The sequence below is a fragment of the Oncorhynchus masou genome, chromosome 25 (assembly GCF_036934945.1).
Source record: "Oncorhynchus masou masou isolate Uvic2021 chromosome 25, UVic_Omas_1.1, whole genome shotgun sequence".
NCBI classification, from domain to species: Eukaryota; Metazoa; Chordata; class Actinopteri; order Salmoniformes; family Salmonidae; genus Oncorhynchus; species Oncorhynchus masou.
Window position 1 is genome coordinate 48,487,922 of NC_088236.1, and position 24,484 is coordinate 48,512,405.

The 24,484-nt window shown below is 43.1% G+C and overlaps 1 protein-coding gene across 3 annotated transcripts in view; it reads left to right on the top strand.

Moving 5' to 3' along the window:
* LOC135514429 (transducin-like enhancer protein 1) overlaps positions 1-18,258 on the top strand; it is a 36,443-nt gene extending 18,185 nt beyond the window's left edge. Inside the window, exons 5-20 of one of the 3 annotated variants that reach the window (XM_064937924.1) lie at positions 326-388; positions 515-619; positions 2,146-2,332; positions 2,584-2,600; positions 6,482-6,598; positions 6,676-6,729; positions 9,123-9,275; positions 9,501-9,639; positions 9,967-10,175; positions 10,345-10,421; positions 10,549-10,798; positions 12,504-12,751; positions 13,008-13,155; positions 15,461-15,611; positions 16,539-16,615; positions 16,758-18,258. In XM_064937924.1, coding sequence (XP_064793996.1) covers positions 326-388; positions 515-619; positions 2,146-2,332; positions 2,584-2,600; positions 6,482-6,598; positions 6,676-6,729; positions 9,123-9,275; positions 9,501-9,639; positions 9,967-10,175; positions 10,345-10,421; positions 10,549-10,798; positions 12,504-12,751; positions 13,008-13,155; positions 15,461-15,611; positions 16,539-16,615; positions 16,758-16,865 — 2,103 coding nt within the window. In that variant the 3' untranslated portion in view covers positions 16,866-18,258. The remainder of the gene's footprint in view (positions 1-325; positions 389-514; positions 620-2,145; positions 2,333-2,583; positions 2,601-6,481; positions 6,599-6,675; positions 6,730-9,122; positions 9,276-9,500; positions 9,640-9,966; positions 10,176-10,344; positions 10,422-10,548; positions 10,799-12,503; positions 12,752-13,007; positions 13,156-15,460; positions 15,612-16,538; positions 16,616-16,757) is intronic. The other 2 variants (XM_064937925.1, XM_064937927.1) reach the window with 2 other exon arrangements.
* The last annotated feature ends 6,226 nt before the right edge of the window (positions 18,259-24,484 follow it).

Genomic DNA, 24,484 nt, shown 5'->3' on the forward strand with positions numbered 1-24,484 from the left:
TGTCTGCCTTCTCCTTCACATACATGGGGATATCAGGTGGAGTTGACCTATGGTGTACTTGGAAGCAATCAGGCTGAAACGGGGAGGGACATGCCTGAACTTGTCCTCTAATTTTCATTGCACAACCTTCTTGTTGCAAAAAGTTTTGCTATGGAGTGCACTAATGCTTACACCCCAGGTGGAGTTGACCTGAACATACTAGCTGTGAATACAATCGGGAATCCCTTTGGATCTCCGTGCACGGCTGAATGTAGTTGTGCGGCTATTCCAGGTTGTTGTTGACATTGCCCATATTTATCCATCCATCCTCTACTCTATCCAACAGACCGAGATTGCCAAGAGGCTCAATACCATCTGTGCACAAGTCATCCCCTTCCTCTCACAGGAGGTAAGTGTGTGTGTGTTCACAGTACAATGAAAGGTCTTACGTGCTGAACATTGAACGGCACAAACAGGTAAGCCTCTTGAAATCTTCTTTCGCTCCCCTGTATTGTGTATGTGTGTGCCCATGCAGCACCAACAGCAGGTGATCCAGGCCGTGGAGAGGGCCAAGCAGGTCACCATGGGCGAACTCAATTCTGTCATCGGGGTACGTGTCCTTCCCGGTCTACCACCCACAGTAAATGCACTCTTACTACAACTTCCTGTGTTTGTGTGTACTGTGATGGTGTGTTTATGTGACATTTTATTACGGAGTCATTTACCCAAGGATATGATACTACTGTGTTTGGCAACCATAAGGTCTGCTGTGTGTAGGCTGGTTCAACGGTTCTGGGAAGCTTTGGGGGGTGGGGGCTTTGCTTGATGGCTGTGGCAGGGGGTGGCAGTTGCCATTTGTGTCTTAATTGCAGGATTCTAGTGTGTGTATAAAGAGGGTTTGAGCGTCTGGTCCTCTCACCAAGCTGTCAGTCACCCTGTTTATGTGTGTTAAATGAGTGTAATGAAGCGTGGCCACCCTCTCACCTCTCCCCCCCCCGGGGCTTACCCTAAAGGCGTCAGCATTCTTCAGTTCGGCTGGCACATACTCCCTTAAGACCTTTGCTTGAAAAACAAGAAAAATGGCAAGAGTGTGTACTCTCTCTCTATTTGGAGACGTAGAATTAATCTAAGATGACTCAATTTTACATCTAACTATGTAAGATGTTTTGTGCAGTGTTTCTCAATAAAAAATGCATGAAAATGATTCGTCTCTCATTGAAGAATCCCTACTGTTAACCAATCCCCAATGAAGGGGTGTAGATAATATATGCACAAACTCTTCCAAACTGTTTTGGCTGGGAAGCATGTGGACACCTTAACACCCCCTAACACACAGGGCTTCCCTTGCCTCTACCAATACCTCCCCTCCATTGACTCTCACCGTGTGTGTGTGAGAGAGCGTCCTTTGCTGTGCTGTTTTGGCACAGCGAACAAGGGCTTGGATGGTGCGTGTGTGTTTGAGGGCAAGCCCAGGGATTAGCGCTGTGAATGAGTAGGCATGGAGATGGGGATAGAGTGCTGTGGCGTCTCTCCTGTGGTTCTCTGAAGGGGGGTTGCTTAGTCAATTAGGTGAGATAAAGAGGGTTGACCTTCACCACCGCCCCTCCCCCACTCTACTGCTGAAATCTCCCTCCCCCCGTGGCAAACCTCAGGGGTTTGATTCCCGTGGCTACTGTCTGAAGACGCAATAATTTATGTTTTGGAACACAAAAGCATTTCACGCTCAGACGAGCACCTGATTTGGTGTGAAAGACACCAAGACCTGACAGCTAACGCCCCCAATCCAGCAGAGCCCCCACCCTCCCTGGCCTGCAGGCAGCAGCTGTAGCTCTCTAACCTCCTCCTCTCATAACCTCCCTCAGGCTCTGGGCTGTGATCCCAGCTGTCACCATTGTTTATTGTTTGACCCCAGAGGGAGGTGTTTGTGTGTGTGTGTTAAAGGGGAGGTTTACTGCCTCTGACATTATTTGTAAGCATGCCACGTTGTTGAAAGCTGCTCTTGATGGAAACACTGAAGGGTCATGAATTCCTCTATATATTTTCACATTGATCACTCGGCTCCGTTTGTGTATTAATGCCTTGTCGTATTGATTGACACACTTTCCAGTGGTAGGCCATATTGATTATGGATTAGTAATTGATTGCTTCTCCCTCTCTCTCCTGTAGCATCAGCATCTGTCCCACGCGCACGGCCCCCATGTCCCCCTCACCCCCCACCCGGCTGGGCTCAACCCAGCCCACTTGGGGGGAGGGGCCAGCCTGCTCGCCCTGTCCAGTGCCCTGGGGGCGCCGCCGCACCACCTGGTGGGCAAAGAGGACAAGAAACACCCGGTGGATGCCGAGCAGCTAAGAGGTGAGCAGCAGCCACACCCACTGTTACTGGGCCTGCACCTAAGGAGTCGTCTGTCTAGCCCGCCCACATAGACAGACCAAACTGACACGACTGTATCATCGTTGGGTTTGTTTATAATAAATATACTGAACACCACAAGTGCATGGCTCAGGATTAGAATTTCTTTCTTTTTGTGTGTTTTGTCGTGCCTCCCTCGTGCGCCCTGATGACCTTATCACCTTGATGCTGTGTCATCGTTGCTATGGGAACAGAGCAAGAGCCGGGCACAGTAAGTACTTCCTGTTACCTCTGGCTGCATCCTCCTCCTCATACCCTCCCCGACTCATTCCAACGTTCACACCTGTGTATATATGTATATTATCTGTCTCTGTTGGAAGTTTACATTCACCTATACATTTAAACTCAGTTTTTCACAATTCCTGACACTTAATCCTAGTAAAAATTCCCTGTCTTAGATCAGTTAGGATCACCACTTTATTATAAGAATGTCAGAACAATAGTAGAGAGAATTATTTATTTCAGCTTTTATTTCTTTCATCACATTCCCAGTGGGTCAGAAGTTTACATACACTCAATTAGTATTTGGTAGCATTGCCTTTAAACTGTTTAACTTGGGTCAAATGTTTTGGATAGCCTTCTACAAGCTTCCCACAATAAGTTGGGTGAATTTTGTCCCATTCCTCCTGACAGAGCTGGTGTAACTGAGTCAGGTTTGTAGGCCTCCTTGCTCGCACCCGCTTTTTCAGTTCTGCACATAAATGTTCTATAGGATTGAGGTCAGGGGTTTGTGATGGCCACTCCAAAACCTTGACTTTGTTGTCCTTAAGCCATTTTGCCACAACTTTGGAAGTATGCTTGGGGTCATTGTCCATTTGGAAGACCCATTTGCGACCAAGCTTCAACTTCCTGATGTCTTGAGATGTTGCTTCAATATATCCATATAATTTCCCTGTCTCATGAAGCCATCTATTTTGTGAAGTGCACAATTCCCCCTTGCAGCAAAGCACCGCCACAACATGATGCTGCCACCCTCGTGCTTTACGGTTGGGATGGGGTTCTTGGGCTTGCAGGCTCCCCCTTTATCCTCCAAACATAACGATGGTCATTATGGCCAAACAGTTCTAGTTTTGTTTCATCAGACCAGAGGACATTTCTCCAAAAAGTACAATCTTTGTCCCCATGTGCAGTTGCAAACCGTAGTCTGGCTTTTTTATGGCGGTTTTGAAGCAGTGGCTTGTTCCTTGCTGAGCGGCCTTTCAGGATACGTCTAAATAGGACTCATTTAACTGTGGATATAAATACTTTTGTACCTGTTTCCTCCAGCATCTACACGTGTTCTGGGATTGATTTGCACTTTTCGCATCAAAGTACGTTCATCTCTAGGAGACCGAACACGTCTCCTTCCTGTGCGGTATGACGGCTGCTTGGTCCCATGGTGTTTATACTTGCGTACTATTGTTTGTACAGTTCAACGTGGTACCTTCAGTTGTTTGGAAATTGCTCCCAAGGATGAACCGGGCTTGTGGAGGTCTCCAATTTTATTTCTGAGGTCTTGGCTGATTTCTTTAGATTTCCCATGAGTTCAAGTAAAGAGACACTGAGTTTGAAGGTAGGCCTTGAAATGCATCCACAGGTACACCTCCAATTGTCTCAGGCTAATTGACATCATTTATCAGAAGCTTCTAAAGCCATGACATTTTCTCCAATTTTCCAAGCTGTCACAGGCACAGTCAACTTAGTCCATGTAAACTTCTGACCCACTGGAATTGTGATACATTGATTTACAAATGAAATAATCTGTCTGTAAACAATTGTTGGAAGAATTACTTGTCATGCACAAAGTAGATGTCCCAACTGACTATAGTTTGTTCCCAAAACTATAGCTTGTTCACAAGAAATTTGGAGTGGTTTAAAAATGAGTTTTAATGACTCCAACCTAAGTGTATGTAAACTTCTGACTTTATGTGTGTATGTATATCACACACACACCAGTCAAAAGTCTGGACACACCTACTCTTTCAAAGGTTTTACTTTATTTTTACTATTTTCTACATTGTATAATAATAGTGAAGACCTCAAAATTATGAAATAAAACACATTGAATCATGTAGTAACCAAAAAAGTGTTAAACAAATCAAAATATATTTTAGATTATTTAAAGTAGACACCCTTTGCCTTGATGACCGCTTTGCCAACTCTTGGCATTCTCTCAACCAGCTTCACCTGGAATACTTTTCCAACAGTGTTGAAGGGTTTCCCAGATATGCTGAGCACTTGTTGGTATGCAGTTGCCATACGAAGCGGTGATGCAGCCAGTCAAGATGCTCTCTTTGTAGGCTGTGTCATTGTCGATCAAGATTACCAAAGTGATGTGGTCTTCAAACATAATGATGGTTTTGGAGTCATGCACAGCAGCGCAGTTGTGGGTGTACAGGAGGGGACTAAGCATGCCATGACCAGCATTTCAAAGCTCCCTTACTGCCCCTGAATTGTGAGCAGATTGCTCCTCCCACTCTCCTAATCCCACGCTTAAAGGGTCTCATTGTGTTTAATACAGCCACTGACAGGGGGGAGCATTGTATAACCTGAGAGAACGGCGGGAAATTGCTTGTGTTTTGTGGGTCAGCAATCTGCTTTCTAAAGCCTTTAAATAATGTTCCCCCTGAGAGGGCGGGTGTGTAGGAGTCTTTGGCTGGGGACAAGGAGAGGGGAGGCATGGGGAGAAAGAGGGGGGCCTCCCTCTCCCACGGCCTGTCTGTTGGGGCTGTGTGTATGTCTCTGCTGCTCCTGGAGGCACATTTTCAATAACAGATTTAGGCCTAAATGGACTCTAACATGATGGGCTAATCCACAGAGTCAGGGGAACTGGGGGAGGGGATGGTGGAAGTGAATCACACACACACACACAAGTACACACTGCCCTTTAGCTGCCGCTGTAAAAGCTGGACAGAGCTAGGAGAGGGAGGACTGATAGAGCGGCAGAACAACTCGTACTAATCAGGGCCTTCTTGCTGTGTTGCTCCAATGTGCCCGAAATTAATATGTATGTGTAACCCCACCACTATCCAAATGGTGTAGTTGTGGGGACTGCATGACACAAGGGCTTTGACTGAAGACTGGCAGAAAGCCCCACCTTGGCCTATAGCACATACAGTGGGGAGAACAAGAATTTGATACACTGCCGATGTTGTAGGTTTTCCTACTTACAAAGCATGTAGAGGTCTGTATTTTTTTAATCATAGGTACACTTCAACTGTGAGAGACGGAATCTAAAACAAAAATCCAGAAAAAAACATTATGATTTTAAGTAATTAATTTGCATTTTATTGCATGACATAAGTATTTGATCATCTACCAACCAGTAAGAATTCTGGCTCTCACAGACCTGTTAGTTTTTCTTTAAGAAGCCCTCCTGTTCTCCACTCATTACCTGTATTAACTGCTGCACCTGTTGGAACTCGTTACCTGTATAAAAGACACCTGTCCACACACTCAATCAAACAGACTCCAACCTCTCCACGACGGCCAAGACCAGGGAGCTGTGTAAGGACATCAGGGATAAAATTGTAGACCTGCACAAGGCTGGGATGGGCTACAGGACAATAGGCAAGTAGTTTGGTGAGAAGGCAACAACTGTTGGTGCAATTATTAGAAAATGGAAGAAGTTCAATCCCAATAGAAAATCTTTGGAGGGAGCTGAAAGTCCATATTGCCCAGCGACAGCCCCGAAACATGAAGGATCTGGAGAAGGTCTATGGAGTAGTGGGCCAAAATCCCTGCTGCAGTGTGTGCAAACCTGGTCAAGAACTACAGGAAACGTATGATCTCTGTATTGCAAACACAGGTTTCTGTACCAAATATTATGATCTGCTTTTCTGATGTATCAAATACTTATGTCGTGCAATAAAATGCTAATTAATTACTTAAAAATCATACAATCTGATTTTCTGGATTTTTGTTTTAGATTCCATCTCTCACAGTTGAAGTGTACCTATGATAAAAAATGACAGACCTCTACATGCTTTGTAAGTAGGAAAATCTACAACATCGGCAGTGTATCAAAAACTTGTTCTCCCCACTGTATATGCTATTTCCTTATTTTTTTCCACCTTGCCCATTCTTCTCATCCTCTCTTACTGTCTTTGGCAGAGTAATACCCTGCTGGTTGCTGACAGTTTGAGGAACTCAGACAAGCGACGCAACGGACCTGAATTCCCAAACGACACCAAGAAGAGGAAAATAGAGGACAAGGACTCTAGTCATTATGTAAGCAGCAGCAGTGAGGTTGATAACTGTGTGTGTGAACGGTGAATGACATTGACAAACCCTTTTTGTCCCCACAGGATAGTGATGGAGAGAAGAGTGATGACAACCTGGTGGTGGATGTCTCCAATGAGGTACGTGTGTGTCAAATAAAATCTAATTTTAATTGTCACATGTATTTAGCAGATGTTGTTGCAGGTGTAGTGAAATGCTTATGTTCCTAGCTCCAACAGTGCAGTGGTATCTAACAATACACACATCTCAAAGTAAAAGAATGGAATTAAGAAATATATTAATATTAGGACGAGCAATGTCGGAGTGGTATTGACTAAAATACAGTACATTACAATATATACATATGAAATGAGTAAAACGATATGTAAACATTAAAGTAACCAGTGTTCTATTATTGAAGTGACCACTGATTCCATGTCTATGTACAGTGGGGCAAAAAAGTATTTAGTCAGCCACCAATTGTGCAAGTTCTCCCAATTAAAAAGATGAGGCCTGTAATTTTCATCATAGGTACACTTCAACTATGACAGGCAAAATGAGAAAAAGAAATCCATCAAATCACATTGTAGGATTTTTAATGAATTTATTTGCAAATTATGGTGGAAAATAAGTATTTGGTCACCTACAAACAAGCAAGATTTCTGTCTCTCACAGACCTGTAACTTCTTCTCTAAGAGGTTCCTCTGTCCTCCACTCATTACCTGTATTAATGGCACCTGTTTGAACTTGTTATCAGTATAAAAGACACCTGTCCACAACCTCAGTCACACTCCAAACTCCACTATGAGCAAGACCAAAGAGCTGTCAAATGACACCATAAACAAAATTGTAGACCTACACCAGGCTGGGAAGACTGAATCTGCAATAGGTAAGCAGCTTGGTTTGAAGAAATCAACTGTGGGAGCAATTATTATGAAATGGAAGACATACAAGACCACTGATAATCTCCCTCGATCTGGGGCTCCACACAAGATCTCACCCCGTGGGGTCAAAATGATTACAAGAACGGTGAGCAAAAATCCCAGAACCACACGGGCGGACCTAGTGAATGACCTGCAGAGAGCTGGGACCAATGTAACAAAGCCTACCATCAGTAACCCACTACGCTGCCAGGGACTCAAATCCTGCAGTGCCTGACGTGTCCCCCTGCTTAAGCCAGTACATGTCCAGGCCCATCTGAAGTTTGCTAGAGAGCATTTGGATGATCCAGAAGAAGATTGGGAGAATGTCATGTGGTCAGATGAAACCAAAATATAACTTTTTGGTAAAAACTCAACTCGTTGTGTTTGGAGGACAAAGAATGCTGAGTTGCATCCAAAGAACACCATACCTACTGTGAAGCATGGGGATGGAAGCATCATGCTTTGGGGCTGTTTTTCTGCAAAGGGACCAGGACGACTGATCCGTGTAAAGGAAAGAATGAATGGGGCCATGTATTGTGAGATTGAGTGAAAACCACCTTCCATCAGCAAGGCATTGAAGATGAAACGTGGCTGGGTCTTTCAGCATGACAATGATCCCAAACACACTGCCCGGGCAACGAAGGAGTGGCTTCGTAAGAAGCATTTCAAGGTCCTGGAGTGGCCTAGCCAGTCTCCAGATCTCAACCCCGTAGAAAATCTTTGGAGGGTGTTGAAAGTCTGTGTTGCCCAGCAACAGCCCCAAAACATCACTGCTCTAGAGGAGATCTGGATGGAGGAATGGGCCAAAATACTAGCAAGAGTGTGTGAAAACCTTGTGAAGACAGAAAACGTTTGACCTCTGTCATTGCAAACAAAGGGTATATAACAAAGTATTGATAAACTTTTGTTATTGACCAAATACTACCATAATTTGCAAATAAATTCATTAAAAATCCTACAATGTGATTTTCTGGATTTCTTTTTCTCATTTTGTCTGTCATGGTTGAAGTGTACCTATGATGAAAATTACAGGCCTCATCTTTTTAAGTGGGAGAACTTGCACAATTGGTGGCTGACTAAATACTTTTTTGCCCCACTATACATAGGGCAGCAGCCTCCTAAGGTGCAGAGTTGAGTAACCAGGTGGAGGCTGGTTTTTGATGGCTATGCTGTCTGATGGCCTTGAGATAGAAGCTGTTTTTCAGTCTCTCTGTCCCAGCTTTGATGCACCTGTACTGACCTCACCTTCTGGATGATAGCGGGGTGAGCAGGCTGTGACTCGGGTGGTTGTCCTTTGGCCATCCTGTGACTCTTTCTAATGTATACATGCCGGTCTTTTAGGGAAAGGAAAAGGAGTGTACCTAGTCAGTTGCACACCTGAATGCATTCAACTGAAATGTGTCTTCCAGATTTAACCCAACCCCTCTGAATCAGGCCTCGCTATATGGCTCAAAGCAACTCTATGGATGCCGTATGGGCCCTGGTCAAAAGTAGTGCACTATATAAGAAATAGAGTGCCATTTGGGACACATGATAATTTCACATCAGGGGAAGGAGGGCGCTGAGTGTGAGTCAGTGTGTGTGTGTGTGTATGACCCCCCCCTCTCCAGGATCCTGCCTCCCCTCATGGTACACCCCTGCCCTCCCCCAGAGAGAACGGGCTGGACAAGACACGCCTCCTGAAGAAGGACCAATCCTGTAGCCCCGCCTCCACAGCCTCCTCTGCAAGCTCCTCCTCCCTCAAGTCCAAAGAGATGGGAATGGTGTGTGTGGCCAAAACTCTCCATACACTAATACTTTTAGCTGTCTGAAGAAGTCTTTAATGCTGGGTCACAGAAACACACACTTTTTAATGGACCTTCCCATTTCCCTCTAAAGAGTGGGTGGAATATCTTATCTCTTACCACCTTTCTCAATCCATCCCTTGATTTCTCTCTCTTTAATGGTGTGATATCTGGGTAACGACAGCCTATATGTTTCCATGTCAGCGTGACAAGCCGGGTACGCCTCAACCGAAGTCGAGCACTCCTACTCACCGAGGAGACTCCACACCCGGACCCAGTGCCACACCCACTCTCCGCCCCAGCCTATCCAAGCCCCCCTCCATGGAGCTACCTCACCCACCTAGTAAGAGAAACTTCACCCCATTTTAATTTACCTCAGTCCCTTTTCCTATCATACCTAACAGCCTACAGTACAGGCTACCTACTAATATGCATTTGTTTAGTTTAATTAAAGGCATACTACACTCAAACTATATTTTAATATTTTGTTCATTAGTCCACTGTTAATACAATCCCAAAAATGTTTTGCATGTCAGCAGTCAAGTTTTGAAGACGGAGCACTTTCAGTAAAGAGTTCAAACTTGCCTTTATGATGCGTTTTGTGTCATATGGTTATGAATATGCTGCACACTGACTGCACTGCAGATACATTAAACCCATCTGAAAACAGCTCTTGTCTACTCCCTAGCCGCTGGTCTGCGGACTCCGCTGGCGGTGTCAGGGCCATACCCCGGGCCGTTTGGCATGCTGCCTCACGCCGCCATGAATGGGGGGGAGCTGGCAAGTGCCGGCGCAGGCTACGCCGGCCTCCACAACATGTCCCCTCAGATGAGCGCTGCGGCGGCCGCCGCTGTGGCTGCCTACGGACGCTCCCCTATGGTGGGTGTGTGTGTGCTAGTGTGTCTCTTATTCCATATTGTGCGATCATTGCGTGTCTCAACGGCTAAATGTTGGTATGTTTATGTAGGATCCGTTGCTGTATCTACTGACCTCATTTCTCTGGTGTGTGGCTGTTTGAGTCATCATCACTCTGTGTGTTCTCCCTCAGGCTGGCTTTGACCCTCATCCTCACATGAGAGTCCCTGGAATGCCCCCAAGCTTATCAGGCATCCCTGGAGGCAAACCGTGAGTTGCGTGTGTTCCGTATATAAACTGTAGGAGAGTGTCTTTTAGCACTATGTTCTCCGTAGTAGCAAGACAAATATCCCCTCAATTCCACCTTTCCCCCTCTTACTAAACCTTCTCCTCTCAGAGCCTACTCCTTCCATGTTAGCGCCGATGGACAGATGCAGCCGGTACCGTTCCCTCCAGATGCCCTGGTGGGCCCTGGCATCCCGCGCCATGCACGCCAGATCAACACACTGAACCATGGTGAGGTGGTCTGTGCTGTCACCATCAGCAACCCCACGCGCCATGTCTACACAGGCGGCAAGGGCTGCGTCAAGGTCTGGGACATCAGTCACCCTGGCAACAAGAGTCCTGTGTCCCAACTGGACTGCCTGGTGAGTGCTAGACCTAATATACACACTGTTATCCAAAATCGCACAGTTAAAGCATGTATTCAGTATCATTGTTTTTCAACCAACATCACAGGATGTGTGTTTGTGGGTAGGGCACATGCTTTAAATATACACCTACAGTAGCAGTCAAGTTTGGACAAACCTACTTTTTCTTTATTTTTACTATTTTCTACATTGTAGAATAATAGTTAAGACATCAAAACTATGAAATAACACATATGGAGTCATGAAGTAACCAAAAAAAGTGTTAAACAAATCAAAATATATTGGCATTCTCTCAGCCAGCTTCAGGAGGTACGTTAGTCACCCGGAATACATTTCAATTAACAGGTGTGACTTGGTAAGTTAATTTATGGAATTTCTTTCCTCCTTAATGCATTTGAGCAAATCAGCTGTGTTGTGACAAGGTAGGGGTGGTATACAGAAGAGAGCCCTATTTGGTAAAAGACCAAGTCCATATGGCAAGAACAGCTCAAGTAAGCAAAGAGAAACGACAGTCCATTACTCTAAGAGATGGTCAGTCAATGCAGAAAATTACGGATTTTGAAAGTTTCTTCGTGCAGTTGCAAAAACCATTGAGCGCTATGATGTAACTGTCTCTCATGAGGACCTCCCACAGGAAAGGAAGACCCAGAGTTACCTCCGCTGCAGAGGATAAGTTCATTAGAGTTACCAGCCTCAGAAATTGGAGCCCAAAAAAATGCTTCACAAAGTTCAAGTAACAAACGCATCTCAACATCAACTGTTCAGAATAGACTGTGAATCAGGCCTTCATGGTCGAATTGCTGCAAAGAAACCATTACTAAAGGACACCGATAAAAGAAGAGGCTTGCTTGGGCCAAGAAACACAAGCAATGGACATTAGGCCGGTGGAAATCTGTCCTTTGGTCTGATGAGTTAAAAAAAATTGGTTTGAATTTTGGTTTGAACCGCCGTATCTTTGTGAGACGCAGAGTAGGTGAAAGGATGATCTCTGCATGTGTGGTTCCCACCGTGAAGCATGGAGGAGGTGGTGTTGGTGTGCTTTGCTGGTGATACTGTTGATGATTTATTTAAAATTCAAAGCACAATTAACCAGCATGGCTACCTCAGCATTCTGCAGCGATACGCCATCCCATGTGGTTTGCTCTTAGTGGGACTATCATTTTGTTTTTCAACAGGACAATGACCCAACACACCTCCAGGCTGTGTAAGGGCTATTTGACCAAGAAAGAGAGTGATTGAGTGCTACATCAGATGACCTGGCCTCCAAAATCACCTGACCTCAACCCAATTGAGATGGTTTGGGATGAGATGGACCGCAGAGTGAAGAAAAGCAGCCCCCAAGTGCTCAGCATATGTAGGAACTCCTTCAAGACTGTTGGAAAAGCATTCCAGGAGAAGTTTGTTGAGAGCATGCCAAGAATGTGCAAAGCTGTCAAGGCAAAGGGTGAATACTTTGAAGAATCTCAAATATAAAATATATTTTGATTTGTTTAACACTTTTTTTGGTTACTACATATGTGTTATTTCATAGTTTGGATGTCTTCACTATTATTCTACAATGTAGAAAGTAGTAAAAATGAAGAAAAACCCTTGAATGAGTAGGTGTCCAAACTTTTGACTGGTTCTGTACCACTTTGTGTACCACTTTGTGTGCATAGTTTGTGTATTAGAGACAAAAAATAACTTTGCACGCGCTTGTCAGAACCGAGACAACTATATCCGCTCGTGCCGGCTGCTCCCCGACGGCCGGACGCTCATCGTGGGGGGCGAGGCCAGCACACTGTCAATCTGGGACCTAGCCACGCCCACTCCACGTATCAAGGCGGAGCTGACCTCCTCAGCCCCGGCCTGCTATGCCCTGGCCATCTCCCCTGACTCCAAGGTGTGCTTCTCCTGCTGCAGCGATGGGAACATTGCCGTCTGGGACCTGCACAACCAGACCCTGGTCAGGTAAGGACCACATGGGAGAATACATTGCCAATAGGTTGCAGGTAGAAATTTGTAGCCTCTGGTCCAGTGTCAGATATTGTTTCATCCCCCTAATGAAACAGTCATGTCATGTGTGCATACATTTTCATATGGGTGGCTCCATATGAATTGAACCCACAGCCCTTGGCATTGCAAGGGCTGTGCTCTACCAACGGAGCCACACAGGACCACGTATTTTTGATAACATCTGTTAATTGTGTGTGTGTGTTTATCACAGACAGTTCCAGGGCCACACAGACGGAGCCAGCTGTATTGACATCTCCAACGATGGGACCAAGCTGTGGACGGGGGGTCTGGACAACACCGTACGCTCCTGGGACCTAAGAGAGGGACGCCAGCTGCAGCAGCACGACTTCACCTCACAGGCACGCATACACACATCCCTGAAAGACACACAACCGCTCAAGCTGCACGACTTGAACCACAGGTTCACACACACCCCGCAAACACACAGGAAGGCCTCTAAAGTGCGATCAATTTGGGCGAATGTTCAACCAAATATTTTTGCTGTGTGACCAGTGGTTGTATTTTAGGAGCACAGTGCGACTATGATAAAAGTATCCCAGATAATACTTGTTGTAATGATAAGGCTTCGCTGTACCGTTGTTTTTGAGTGCCCTGAAGGGTAAAGCGAGTGCAAATTCGTTAGCGTCATGGTTGCACCATAACTACAGCGAAAACGCCTTGCTTCTAGCCCTACCAGGTCAAGAGATCTAACCTATATTACCGCCACAACATTTTTATCTACCTATAGTGTATCGCCGGGACCTTCTACATTCATAAATCACGCTGTGGGCTGTTCTAAAACTACTTGTGTGTCGACGTTATTAACCGTTTTGATGACATTTTGTTCAGTCCTATTACCTCATTGGCTAGCTAAGAACCTGGTAACTTTATTAGGGCCCTATGAAATCCGTTTTTTTTCTTCTCCCAAATTCTGTTTCTATCTTTCTGAATTTATTTACGATTTACGTTAATTTTATCATCAAGATTGTCTAATAATACGACTGAAATAAAAAGTCAATTTAATAAGATATAACAGTAGATTTGTAATGATGCAACACACTTGTGCACAATTTTTTTTATCAAGGAAAGTGCTTCAATACAGAGTTCTACTAAGTGTTTCATTATAAATGGAAAATAAGTCATGCAAGAATCTAGGCAACAATGTAGCAACCTTCTCTGTTTCCAGCTGGCTGAGGATGTTTGTGACTGCTTGGGAGGACGACTTTTTTGCCACCAAAAACTCTCTGTACAGATGAACATGCTCTGCATGGTACTTCACTATCTCAAACCAGCTATTCCATCTGGAGCTCACTGCTTCAGGAGCCTTGACCTACACAAACTCTTCAAAATGAGGAAGCTCACCGATCTTCTCTTTCTGGCAGGCTTCTTGAAGAAGACTGATGTCATCCATGCTACAAGTGATGCAACTTCAGATAAACATTTGTAGTGCGGTCATGTCTCACCCACCAGATTCATGACATGGCAGAGTTCCTTTCAGAACCTCCTTGAATGCCTTCAGGCATTAGGAGGCATTATCTGTGACCGCTGCCCAGGCATCATTCAGGTTCAGATTGTTGCTGTGGAGGGAGGCTAGTATAGCTAGGGAAAACGTTGAGTCGGTCTGTCCACAAAAATGACATCCACCAGAAAGCACTGGTTTTCAACACCTACAATGAAAGATAAGGAAAAACTTTAATTCTGTTTTTACCCAAAATAATATTGTGAAACTAAGTGTTATTTAAATTAAGGTTAAACACAATATAGATACACAAAAATGTTCGACCAAATGGTATGAGATCATTCCTCATCACTGTTGAGGAATGATCTCATACCATTTGGTCGAACATTTTTCCTACAATGGCCAAAGATTCAACATGCATTTCCCCCAAATACCACGCAGAGAGAGTGGTTGCTAAGTTGGAGTATATGTCAATTCTGATAGGATTGAAAGAAAGGAAGTGCTGCTCTCAGATCAGCTTTCTCCATTCACATTTTTCCTTAACATTAGAATTATTTCACAATTCTGATGAGGGATCAGCTCATCGAGACTTCCATCTACGGTTGTAAATATTGAGGCACCTTATTCTTTTTACCCAATAAAAATGTACAAATTCACCATGTTAGGCTACACCATTAAATGTATTGAGACAAATTAGACAGTAGACTACAAGTAGTGAAATGGAGCTCAATTGATTGAACGTTAAATGTATTTCAATTGGATTGAAATAGGCCTGTAGCCTACAGTTTTATGTTTTTATGCTTTCATCTAATTTTTCATTTGAAGTGTATTTATATCGCTTGTTTGTATCAATTGCGAACACATTGGTAACTTTGTATTTGTTGTGAACTTTGTTCGGAAGTCACAAGGAGACTGATAAATCATATGTTTCTATGTTCTTCTCTGTATAAAGTGACACGGGAGGGCAAAAAAAGCATCTAATGACACACTTAGCTGTTCTACCAGTGGTCTGAGGCAGGTGTTTAAATTACGAGCGTTTTAAAGTGCAACATTAATAACGATGCTTTTGGGAAACCGGGCCCTGGTTGTCCCCTGCCCTTTTTGTAAATCTTCTCTCTGGGGTACTACTGTATGTATCTGTCTATCTCTCACGCACATGAACATACACACACACTGACCATGTTGTCCCTCTGCCCCCTCTCCAGATCTTTTCTCTGGGGTACTGTCCGACGGGAGAGTGGCTGGCGGTGGGCATGGAGAGTAGTAATGTGGAGGTGCTCCACGTCACCAAGCCAGACAAGTACCAGCTCCACCTCCACGAGAGCTGTGTGCTTTCCCTCCAGTTTGCTTCCTGTGGTAAGGCCATGTCACCAGAGCTCTGGCTGACGTGCTCAAGATTTGTGTATGGGTGTGTCTCAAATGGCACCCTATTACCTATGTAGTGCACTACTTATGACCATGTTCAACAGAGCATCGAGGAAAATTTGGGACGCATACTATGTCTTTGTTAGCTGTGTACTGTAACTTGATATACAGTATCAGTCAAAAGTTTGGACACCTACCCATTCAAGGGTTTCTTTATTTTTACTATTTTCTACATTGTTGAATAATAGTGAAGACATCAAAACTATGAAATAGCACAAGGAATCATGTAGTAACCAAGAGTGTGCAAAGCTGTCATCAAGGCAAATGATGGCTACTTTGAAGATTCTGTATGGTCGATGCATCTTAAAAACAACAATGTTACCGGCTTTTGTCTCCATGTTATGTTGGCATTTTCTAACTGATGGAACTAGCCCCCAAATGAGTCGCCTTTCCCTGGTTAATTTTCCACTTTGAACCGAGATGTATTAAACTCCCTGTTTTAATACAGGTATTCAGTTCAACTTTTTTATTGACCTAGTAGACAGCCTTATATTCTGTTTTCATTGGAGAATCTCAATTGTATTTTGTATTTAGTTGACTCCTCGTGTCCTCTCTCCTCAAAATCCATTGGAGGAGAAGGTCAGAGGGGAGGGACTTCTGACTTTATCATCCAGTGGGTTTTGAGGAGAAAAAAGGAGGTGAGGAGTCAAGGAAATGCAATTGGCTCTCTCCTTGTCTCTTCATATACAGTAGCTCTAATCCTAACGTGATGTGATTTGATTGTTTTTTTTATTCATTTTATTTATACTCTGGGTTCTCTGGGATTTGGCCCCTGCATCCACAGTAGTATCTGTCCTAGCTCTACTGTATGTCTATGTGATTCCTAAAGCTCTGTCTCCTATTTCTCTGCCTGCCCAGGAAAATGGTTTGTGAGCACAGGGAAGGATAACCTGCTGAATGCGTGGAGGACACCGTATGGAGCCAGTATATTCCAGGTACACACACACCTGTCCACTTGGACAACCGTCTGTTCACTCCGACGGCCTTCCTACCAACATGTTTTTTATTTATCTTGTATCAAGGCTGGGTGTTGAGCTTGCTCTAATCTTTTTCGCTCTCTTTCCTATCTAACTCTAGTCGAAGGAGTCTTCGTCAGTGCTAAGCTGTGACATCTCAGTGGATGATAAGTACATAGTTACAGGTTCTGGAGATAAGAAGGCCACTGTCTATGAAGTCATCTACTAGACTGCACTGGTGGGCACTAGGATCAGCAACTGACAACCCAAAGTAGCTTTCACTGTCCTAAAACCAACCCTGGGTCAGGGGATACTGCAGAAAGTTCTACACCCTTTGACTTTTTCCACATTTTGTGTTACAGCCTGAATTTAGATTTATTTTTGGTCACTGGCCTACACAAAATACCCCATAATGTCAAATGGGTTTTTAGTCAATAAGTATTCAACCCCTTTGTTATGGCAAGCCTAAATAGGAGTAAAAATGTGCTTAACATGTCACACAATAAGTTGCATGGACTCTGTGTGCATGGACTCTGTTTTAAAATGATTTATGAATGACTACCTCATCTCTGCACCCCACACAGTGCAATTATCTATAAGGTCCCTCAGTTGAGCAGTGAATTTCCAACAACGATTCAACAACAAAATACCAGGGAGGTTTTCCAATGCGTAGATGGATGAAATTGAAAAAACAGACATGAAATATCCCTTTTTAAATAACTTCCCATAGTGAAGTTATTAGTTACACTTCGGGTGGTGTATCAATACACCCAGTCACTAAGATACAGGCATCCTTGCTAACTCAGTTGCCGGAGAGGAAGGAAACCACTCAGGGATTTCACCATGATGCCAATGGTGACTTTAAAATAGTTTAATGGCTGTGTTAGGAGAAATCTGATGATGGATAGCATTGTAGTTACTCCACAATGCTAACCCAATTGACAGTGTGAAAAGAAGGAAGCCTGTACAGAATACAAATATTCCAAAACATGCATCCTGTTTGCAACAAGGCAAAGTAATACTTCAAAAAATGTGGCTAAGCAATTAACATTTTGTCCTGAATACAAACTGTGATGTTTGGGACAAATCCAATACTTATGTAAATGAGATACTATTTTATTTTCAAGAAATTAGCAAACATTTCTAAAAACATGTTTTCACTTTGTCATTATAGGATGTTTGGTGGGTGCCTTTAAACAGTTTGGAAAATTCCATAAAATGTCATGGCTTTAGAAGATTCTGATACGCTAATTGACATCATTTGAGTCAAGAGGTGTTCCTGTGGATGTATTTCAAGGCTTCCCTTCAAACTCAGTGCCTCTTTGCTTGACATCATGGGAAAATCAAAAGAAATCAGCCAAGACTTCAGAAATAAAATTGGAGACCTCCACAAGTCCGGTTCATCCTTGGGAGCAATTTCCAAACACCTGAAGGTACCACGTTCAACTGTACAAACAATAGTACACAAGTATAAACACCATGGGACCACGCAGCCATCATACTGCTCAGGAAGGAGACGCGTTCTGTCTCCTAGAGATGAACATACTTTGATGCGAAAAGTGCAAATCAATCACAGAACAACAGCAAAGGACCATGTGAAGATGCTGGAGGAAACGGGTACAAAAGTAGGTGGACCGATTATGATTTTACAATGCCGATACCGATTTATTGGACGACCAAAAAAAGCCGCTTCCGATTAATGGGCAAATTTTATACATATATTTGTAAAAATGACAATTACAACAATACTGAATGAACAATGAACACTTTTTTTATTTTAACATAATATAAATACATCAATAAAATCAATTTGAAAAATAAATAATGAAACATGTTAAATTTGGTTTAAATAGTGCAAAAATAATGTGTTGGAGAAAAAAGTAAAAGTGCAATATGTGCCATGTAAACAAGCTAACGTTTAAGTTCCTTGCTCAGAACATGAGAACATATGAAAGCTGGTGGTTCCTTTTAACATGAGTCTTCAATATTCCCATGTAAGAAGTTTTATGTTGTAGTTATTATGACTATTTTTCTCTCTACCATTTGTATTACATATACCTTTGACTATTGGATGTTCTTATAGGTACTTTAGCTGAATCTCGGAAGTTGATAGGCTTGAAGTCATAAACAGCGAAATGCATGAAGCATTGCGAAGAGCTTCTGGCAAACGCAGGACAGTGTGTTTGAATGAATGCTTACGAGCCTGCTGCTGCCTACCACCGCTCAGACTGCTCTATCAAATCATAGACTTAATAACATAATAACACACAGAAATATGAGCCTTAGGTCATTAATATGGTCAAATCCGGAAACTATAATTTCGAAAACAAGATGTTTATTCTTTCAGTGAAATATGGAACCGTTCCGTATTTTATCTAACGGGTGGCATCCATAAGTCTAAATATTGCTGTTACATTGCACAACCTTCAATATTATGTCATAATTACGTAAATTCTGGCAAATTAGTTCAACTAGCCAGGCGGCCCAAACTGTTGCATATACCCTGACTCTTGCAATGAACGCAAGAGAAGTGACACAATTTCCCTGGTTTAATATTTCCTGCGAAATATGAATTTATTTCAACTAAATATGCAGGTTTAAAAAAATACACTTCTGTGTATTGATTTTAAGAAAGGCATTGATGTTTATGGTTAGGTACATTCGTGCAACGATTGTGTTTTTTTTTTGTAAATGTGCTTTTGTTAAATCATCCCCTGTTTGGTGAAGTTGGTTGTCTTTGTTTGGAAGAAATGGTCTTCACACAGTTTGCAATGAGCCAGGTGGCCCAAAATGCTGCATATACCCTGAATCTGTTGCACAGAACGCAAGAGAAGTGACACAATTTCCCTATTTAAAAGAAATTCATGTTAGCAGGCAATATTAACTAAATATGCAGGTTTAAAAATATATACGTGTGTATTGATTTTAAGAAAGGCATTGATGTTTATGGTTATGACAGTGCTTTTTTTCGTGAATGTGCTTGTTAAATCACCCATTTGGCAAAGAAGGCTGTGATTCAATGATAAATTAACAGGCACCGCATCGATTATATGCAACACAGGACAAGCTAGAAAAACTAGTAATATCATCAACCATGTGTAGTTAACTAGTGATTATGTTAAGATTGATTTGTTTTTAATAAGATACGTTTAATGCACTTTACCTTGGCTCCTTTTTGCTCTCGCACAACAGGTAGTCAGCCTGCCACGCAGTCTCCTCGTGGAGTGCAATGTAATCGGCCATGATCGGTGTCCAAAAATGCCGATTACCGATTATGAAAACTTGTAAACGGCCATTCCGATTACTCGGTCGACGTCTAGCATCTATATCCACAGTAAAACGAGTCCTATATCTACATAACCTGAAAGGCCGCTCTGCAAGGAAGAAGCCACTGCTCCAAAACCTCCATAAAAAAGCCAGATTACGGTTTGCAACTGCACATAGGGACAAAGATCGAACTTTTTGGGGAAATGTCCTCTGTTCTGATGAAACAAAAATAGAATTGTTTGGTCAGATTGACCATCGTTATGTTTGGAGGAAAAAGGGGGACGCTTGCAAGCCGAAGAACCCCATCCCAACCATGAAGCACAGGGGTGGCAGCATCATTTTGTGTGGGTGCTTTGCTACAGGATGGACTGGCGCGCTTCACAAAATAGATGGCATCATGAGGTAAGAAAATGATGTGGATATATTGAAGCAAAATCTCAAGACATCAGGAAGTTAAAGCTTGGTCGCAAATGGGTCTTCCAAATGGACAATGACACCAAAGTTGTGGCAAAATGGCTTAAGGTATTGGTATTGGAGTGGCCATCACAAAGCCCTGACCTCAATCATATAGACAATTTGTGGGCAGAACAGAAAAAGTATGTGCTAACAAGGAGGCCTATAAACCTGACTGTTGCACCAGCTCTGTCAGGAGGAATGGGCCAAAATTCACCCAACTTATTGTGGGAAGCTTGTGGAAGGCAATCTGAAACGTTTGACCCAAGTTAAACAATTTAATGGCAATGCTACCCAATACTAATTGTGTGTATGTAAACTTCTGACCCACTGGGAATGTGATAAAAGAAATAAAAGCTGAAATAAATCATTCTCTCTAATATTATTCTGACATTTCACATTCTTGAAATGAAGTGGTGATCCTAACTGACCTAAGACAGGATTTTTAGTTGAATTAATTTTCAGGAATTTTGAAACTGAGGTTAAATGTATTTGGCTAAGGTGTATAAACGTCCGACTTCAACTGTATATTTAATCCAATTTTGAATTCAGGCTGTAACGCAACAAAATGTGGAATAAGTCAAGGGGTATGAACTTTCTGAAGGCACTACTGTATATACGTGACCTTTGAACTGTACAACTGATCCTACAGAACATTCTCTATACATGACCATTCATGGGCAGAGCTTCCAGAACAATTGATGATGGACAGACAGTCGGATGGATGCATGGATATAGAGAGATGGACCAAAACCTCATTATAGACAGATGGACAAAAAGGCAGACTGAAACCTCAGAGGTGCCGAATTAATGGCATTGTAGTTTATTTTTACAGACAAAGAATGTGAATGTCCTGGTGACCTCTACCATTTGTGACCTCAGCTTGCTCTTCTTTCAGACATGACTCTCCACTCAGACCTTTCACACCCTAGTACTGTGTCCCTTCCTACATGTCCGCTATTGCTATCATGTAATTCGTTTTCTTTTCTTTGTATTTTATCGGTCGAGTACTTGTAAAAAGTGTATATATTTGTTTTCTTACAGTAATTGCTTTAGAAATAACAAATGTTTGGTATGTCTTTTACATGAAAAATATCTAACCAGGAAAATACACTAAATGGTCTTACTGCTAGCTAATATAAATCAATTGAAATGTCTAGATAATAAATGTTCTTTTTATTCTAGCAAACGTCTTTTCTCTGGCTTCCAAAGTGAATTGTGACGTTCTTGTTCTTGGGCATGGTCTTTAATCCAAGAAGGCCTATATTCAAAGACTACATGGGTTAACTCGCATGTAGAGACTAATCAGATATGGGTGAGAATGTCAAATGGCACTCATTGCTATAGTCATAATCTTGATTTTCATCTTAAAGCTCATCAATGGCAGACGCGTTGAGGTTAACGTTGAGAACATAGACGTCTGAATGGTTCCTCTGGGAGGTTCATTAGCTGAGCACAGCAGAGCAGGCGGTTACAAGTGTTGAGCAGTTCCATTCACACAGTGATTGTGGGTTAATGCTAACGCAATTATCATTAACGTGCGGTGTGGAGGTTAATTTGCAGGCTAATGACCATTAGAGGAGGGCTTCCAGGGGGAAGTGGAGGATGTGCTACTGAATAATGAGCTGCTCTTCAGAGCAATGAAACTGGCTACATCTGCAATTGGAGACTGTGCAGTTGCGTCAACATTTATTTGTCATCAACACAGGATACAGCAAAGTGTACACAGTACAATTAAATGCTTGTGTGCATGTTTGTGCGTGCAGGACTGTGGAGCACTGCTTAGTGACTATGGACCTTTGTGCTAGTGTTGCATGGTATACTGACATTTTTAGATGAAAAAACAATTTTTATACATTCGTTAGGCTACTTCTGTCAAATGTCTTACATGATTGAGAGGATCAACTTTATCAGTTCAGCCCCTTTTTATAGTGAGAAGAGCAAAGTGCCAGGTCCACTTCTTTTGGGGCCGGTAAAGTAACCTATTCATTGACGTCTAAACTGGTTCCAGAGTGCTTTTTACTAAAAATGTTTTTGGTATAACTTGAAGTAGCAGAATGAATAGGGAATGTGTCAAAGCAGCCAGTGAGGATGATATACATATAAAAGATTTTATCTTCAACCAAGCTGGAATAATATGTGGGGTATCTGCACGGATCCAGTACTGAATTACACGAAAGTTGGCAGCCCAATAAGCAAACTGGAAATTAGGTAGGGCCATGCCCCTAAGGGTTTAGGCCTTTTTAAAGGAACACCTTGCGGATCCTTAGATTTTTTAAAAAATAAATCCAGAAAGTGGGATAATTACCATCAAGTTTGCGTAAAAAAGATTTGGGAATAAAAATAGGTATACATTTCAAGAGTTAGAGAGGGTATTCATTTGAACCACATTAATCTAACCAGCTAATGATAGGGGGAGTAGTGAACAATGTCACAAATAATTGAACACACAAAATTCTTAACTCTGAGAAGTGTAATATGAGCTGATCTGCATTTTAAACTGACATTCTTATTGCTATATCCCACACGTTACTCTCTTTCGATCCTCTCTCTCTCACCCTCTCACTCTCACACACGCTGTCTTGACATCTGAATGCTCGGCTATGACAAGCCAACTGGCATTTACTCTTAAGGTGCTGACCAGTTGCACCCTCTATAACCACTGTTTTATATTATTTGACCCTGCTGGGTTTGAACAGCTTAAAAAATGATCTAGCCTTATTGGCCATGTACTCTTATCTCCAACCTGTTCGGATTTAAGTTTTAACTTTAGTATGACTGACACCTTTTAGAGAGAGGTCTAATACTTTAATAATTTCTACCCTCTGAATTAATATTCATATATAAATAGACCCATGTGCACCTTGATGTTGGAGACGGAGGTGGGAAGACCTGGTTCACCAGCAACCCAAGCAACATGTAGATGCAGGGAACCGAGTTTGGGCGAGAGACTAAGCCAACCTTCCGGCCCAGAACTCCGCACCGAGGGAAGGGAGAAGCGGAGAGCGTGGGCCCACTAACCAGTCCTCAGAGTCATAGATACTCCCGCCGTTTACCCGTGCCTCATTGGTCTTTCGCTTGGTGACCCTCCGATCTGCACTCGTTAGATGGCCCTCCGACCTGCAACTGTTTTCTACGGTTGTATTAACTCAGCAAAAAAAGAAACAGGACCCTGTCTTTCAAAGATAATTCGTAAAAATCCAAATAATTTCACAGATCTTCATTGTAAAGGGTTTAAACACTGTTTGCCATGCTTGTTCAATGAACCATAAGCAATTAATGAACATGCACCTGTGGAACGGTTCAGAGACTAACAGCTTGCAGACGGTAGGCAATTAAGGTCACAGTTATGAAAACTTAGGACACTAAAGAGGCCTTTCTACTGCGTGAACGTGCCTTAGGCATGCTGCAAGGAGGCATGAGGACTGCAGATGTGGCCAAGGCAATAAATTGCAATGTCCGTACTGTGAGATGCCTAAGACAGCGCTACAGGGAGACAGGATGGACAGCTGATAGTCCTCGCAGTGGCAGACCACGTGTAACAACACCTGCACAGGATTGGTATATCCGAACATCACACTTGCGGGACAGGTACAGGAAGGCGGCAACAACAACTGCCCGAGTTACACCAGGAACGCACAATCCCTCCGTCAGTGCTCAGACTGTTCACAATAGGCTTAGAGAGGCTGGACTGAGGGCTTGTAGGCCTGTTGTAAGGCAGGTCCTCACCAAACATCACTGGCAACAACGTCGCCTATGGGCACAAACCCACCGTCGCTGGACCAGACAGGACTGGCAAAAAATGCTCTTCACTGACGAGTCTCAGTTTTGTCTCACCAGTGGTGATGGTTGGATTCGCATTTATCGTCGAAGGAATGAGCGTGACTCCGAGGCCTGTACTCTGGAGCGGGATCGATTTGGAGGTGGAGGGTCCGTCATGGTCTGGGGCGGTGCGTCACAGCATCATCAGACTGAGCTTGTCATTGCAGGCAATCTCAATGCTGTGCTTTACAGTGAAGACATCCTCCTCCCTCATGTGGTACCCTTCCGCAGGCTGACATGACCCTCCAGCATGCCACCAGCCATACTGCTCGTTCTGTGCTTGATTTCCTGCAAGGCAGGAATGTC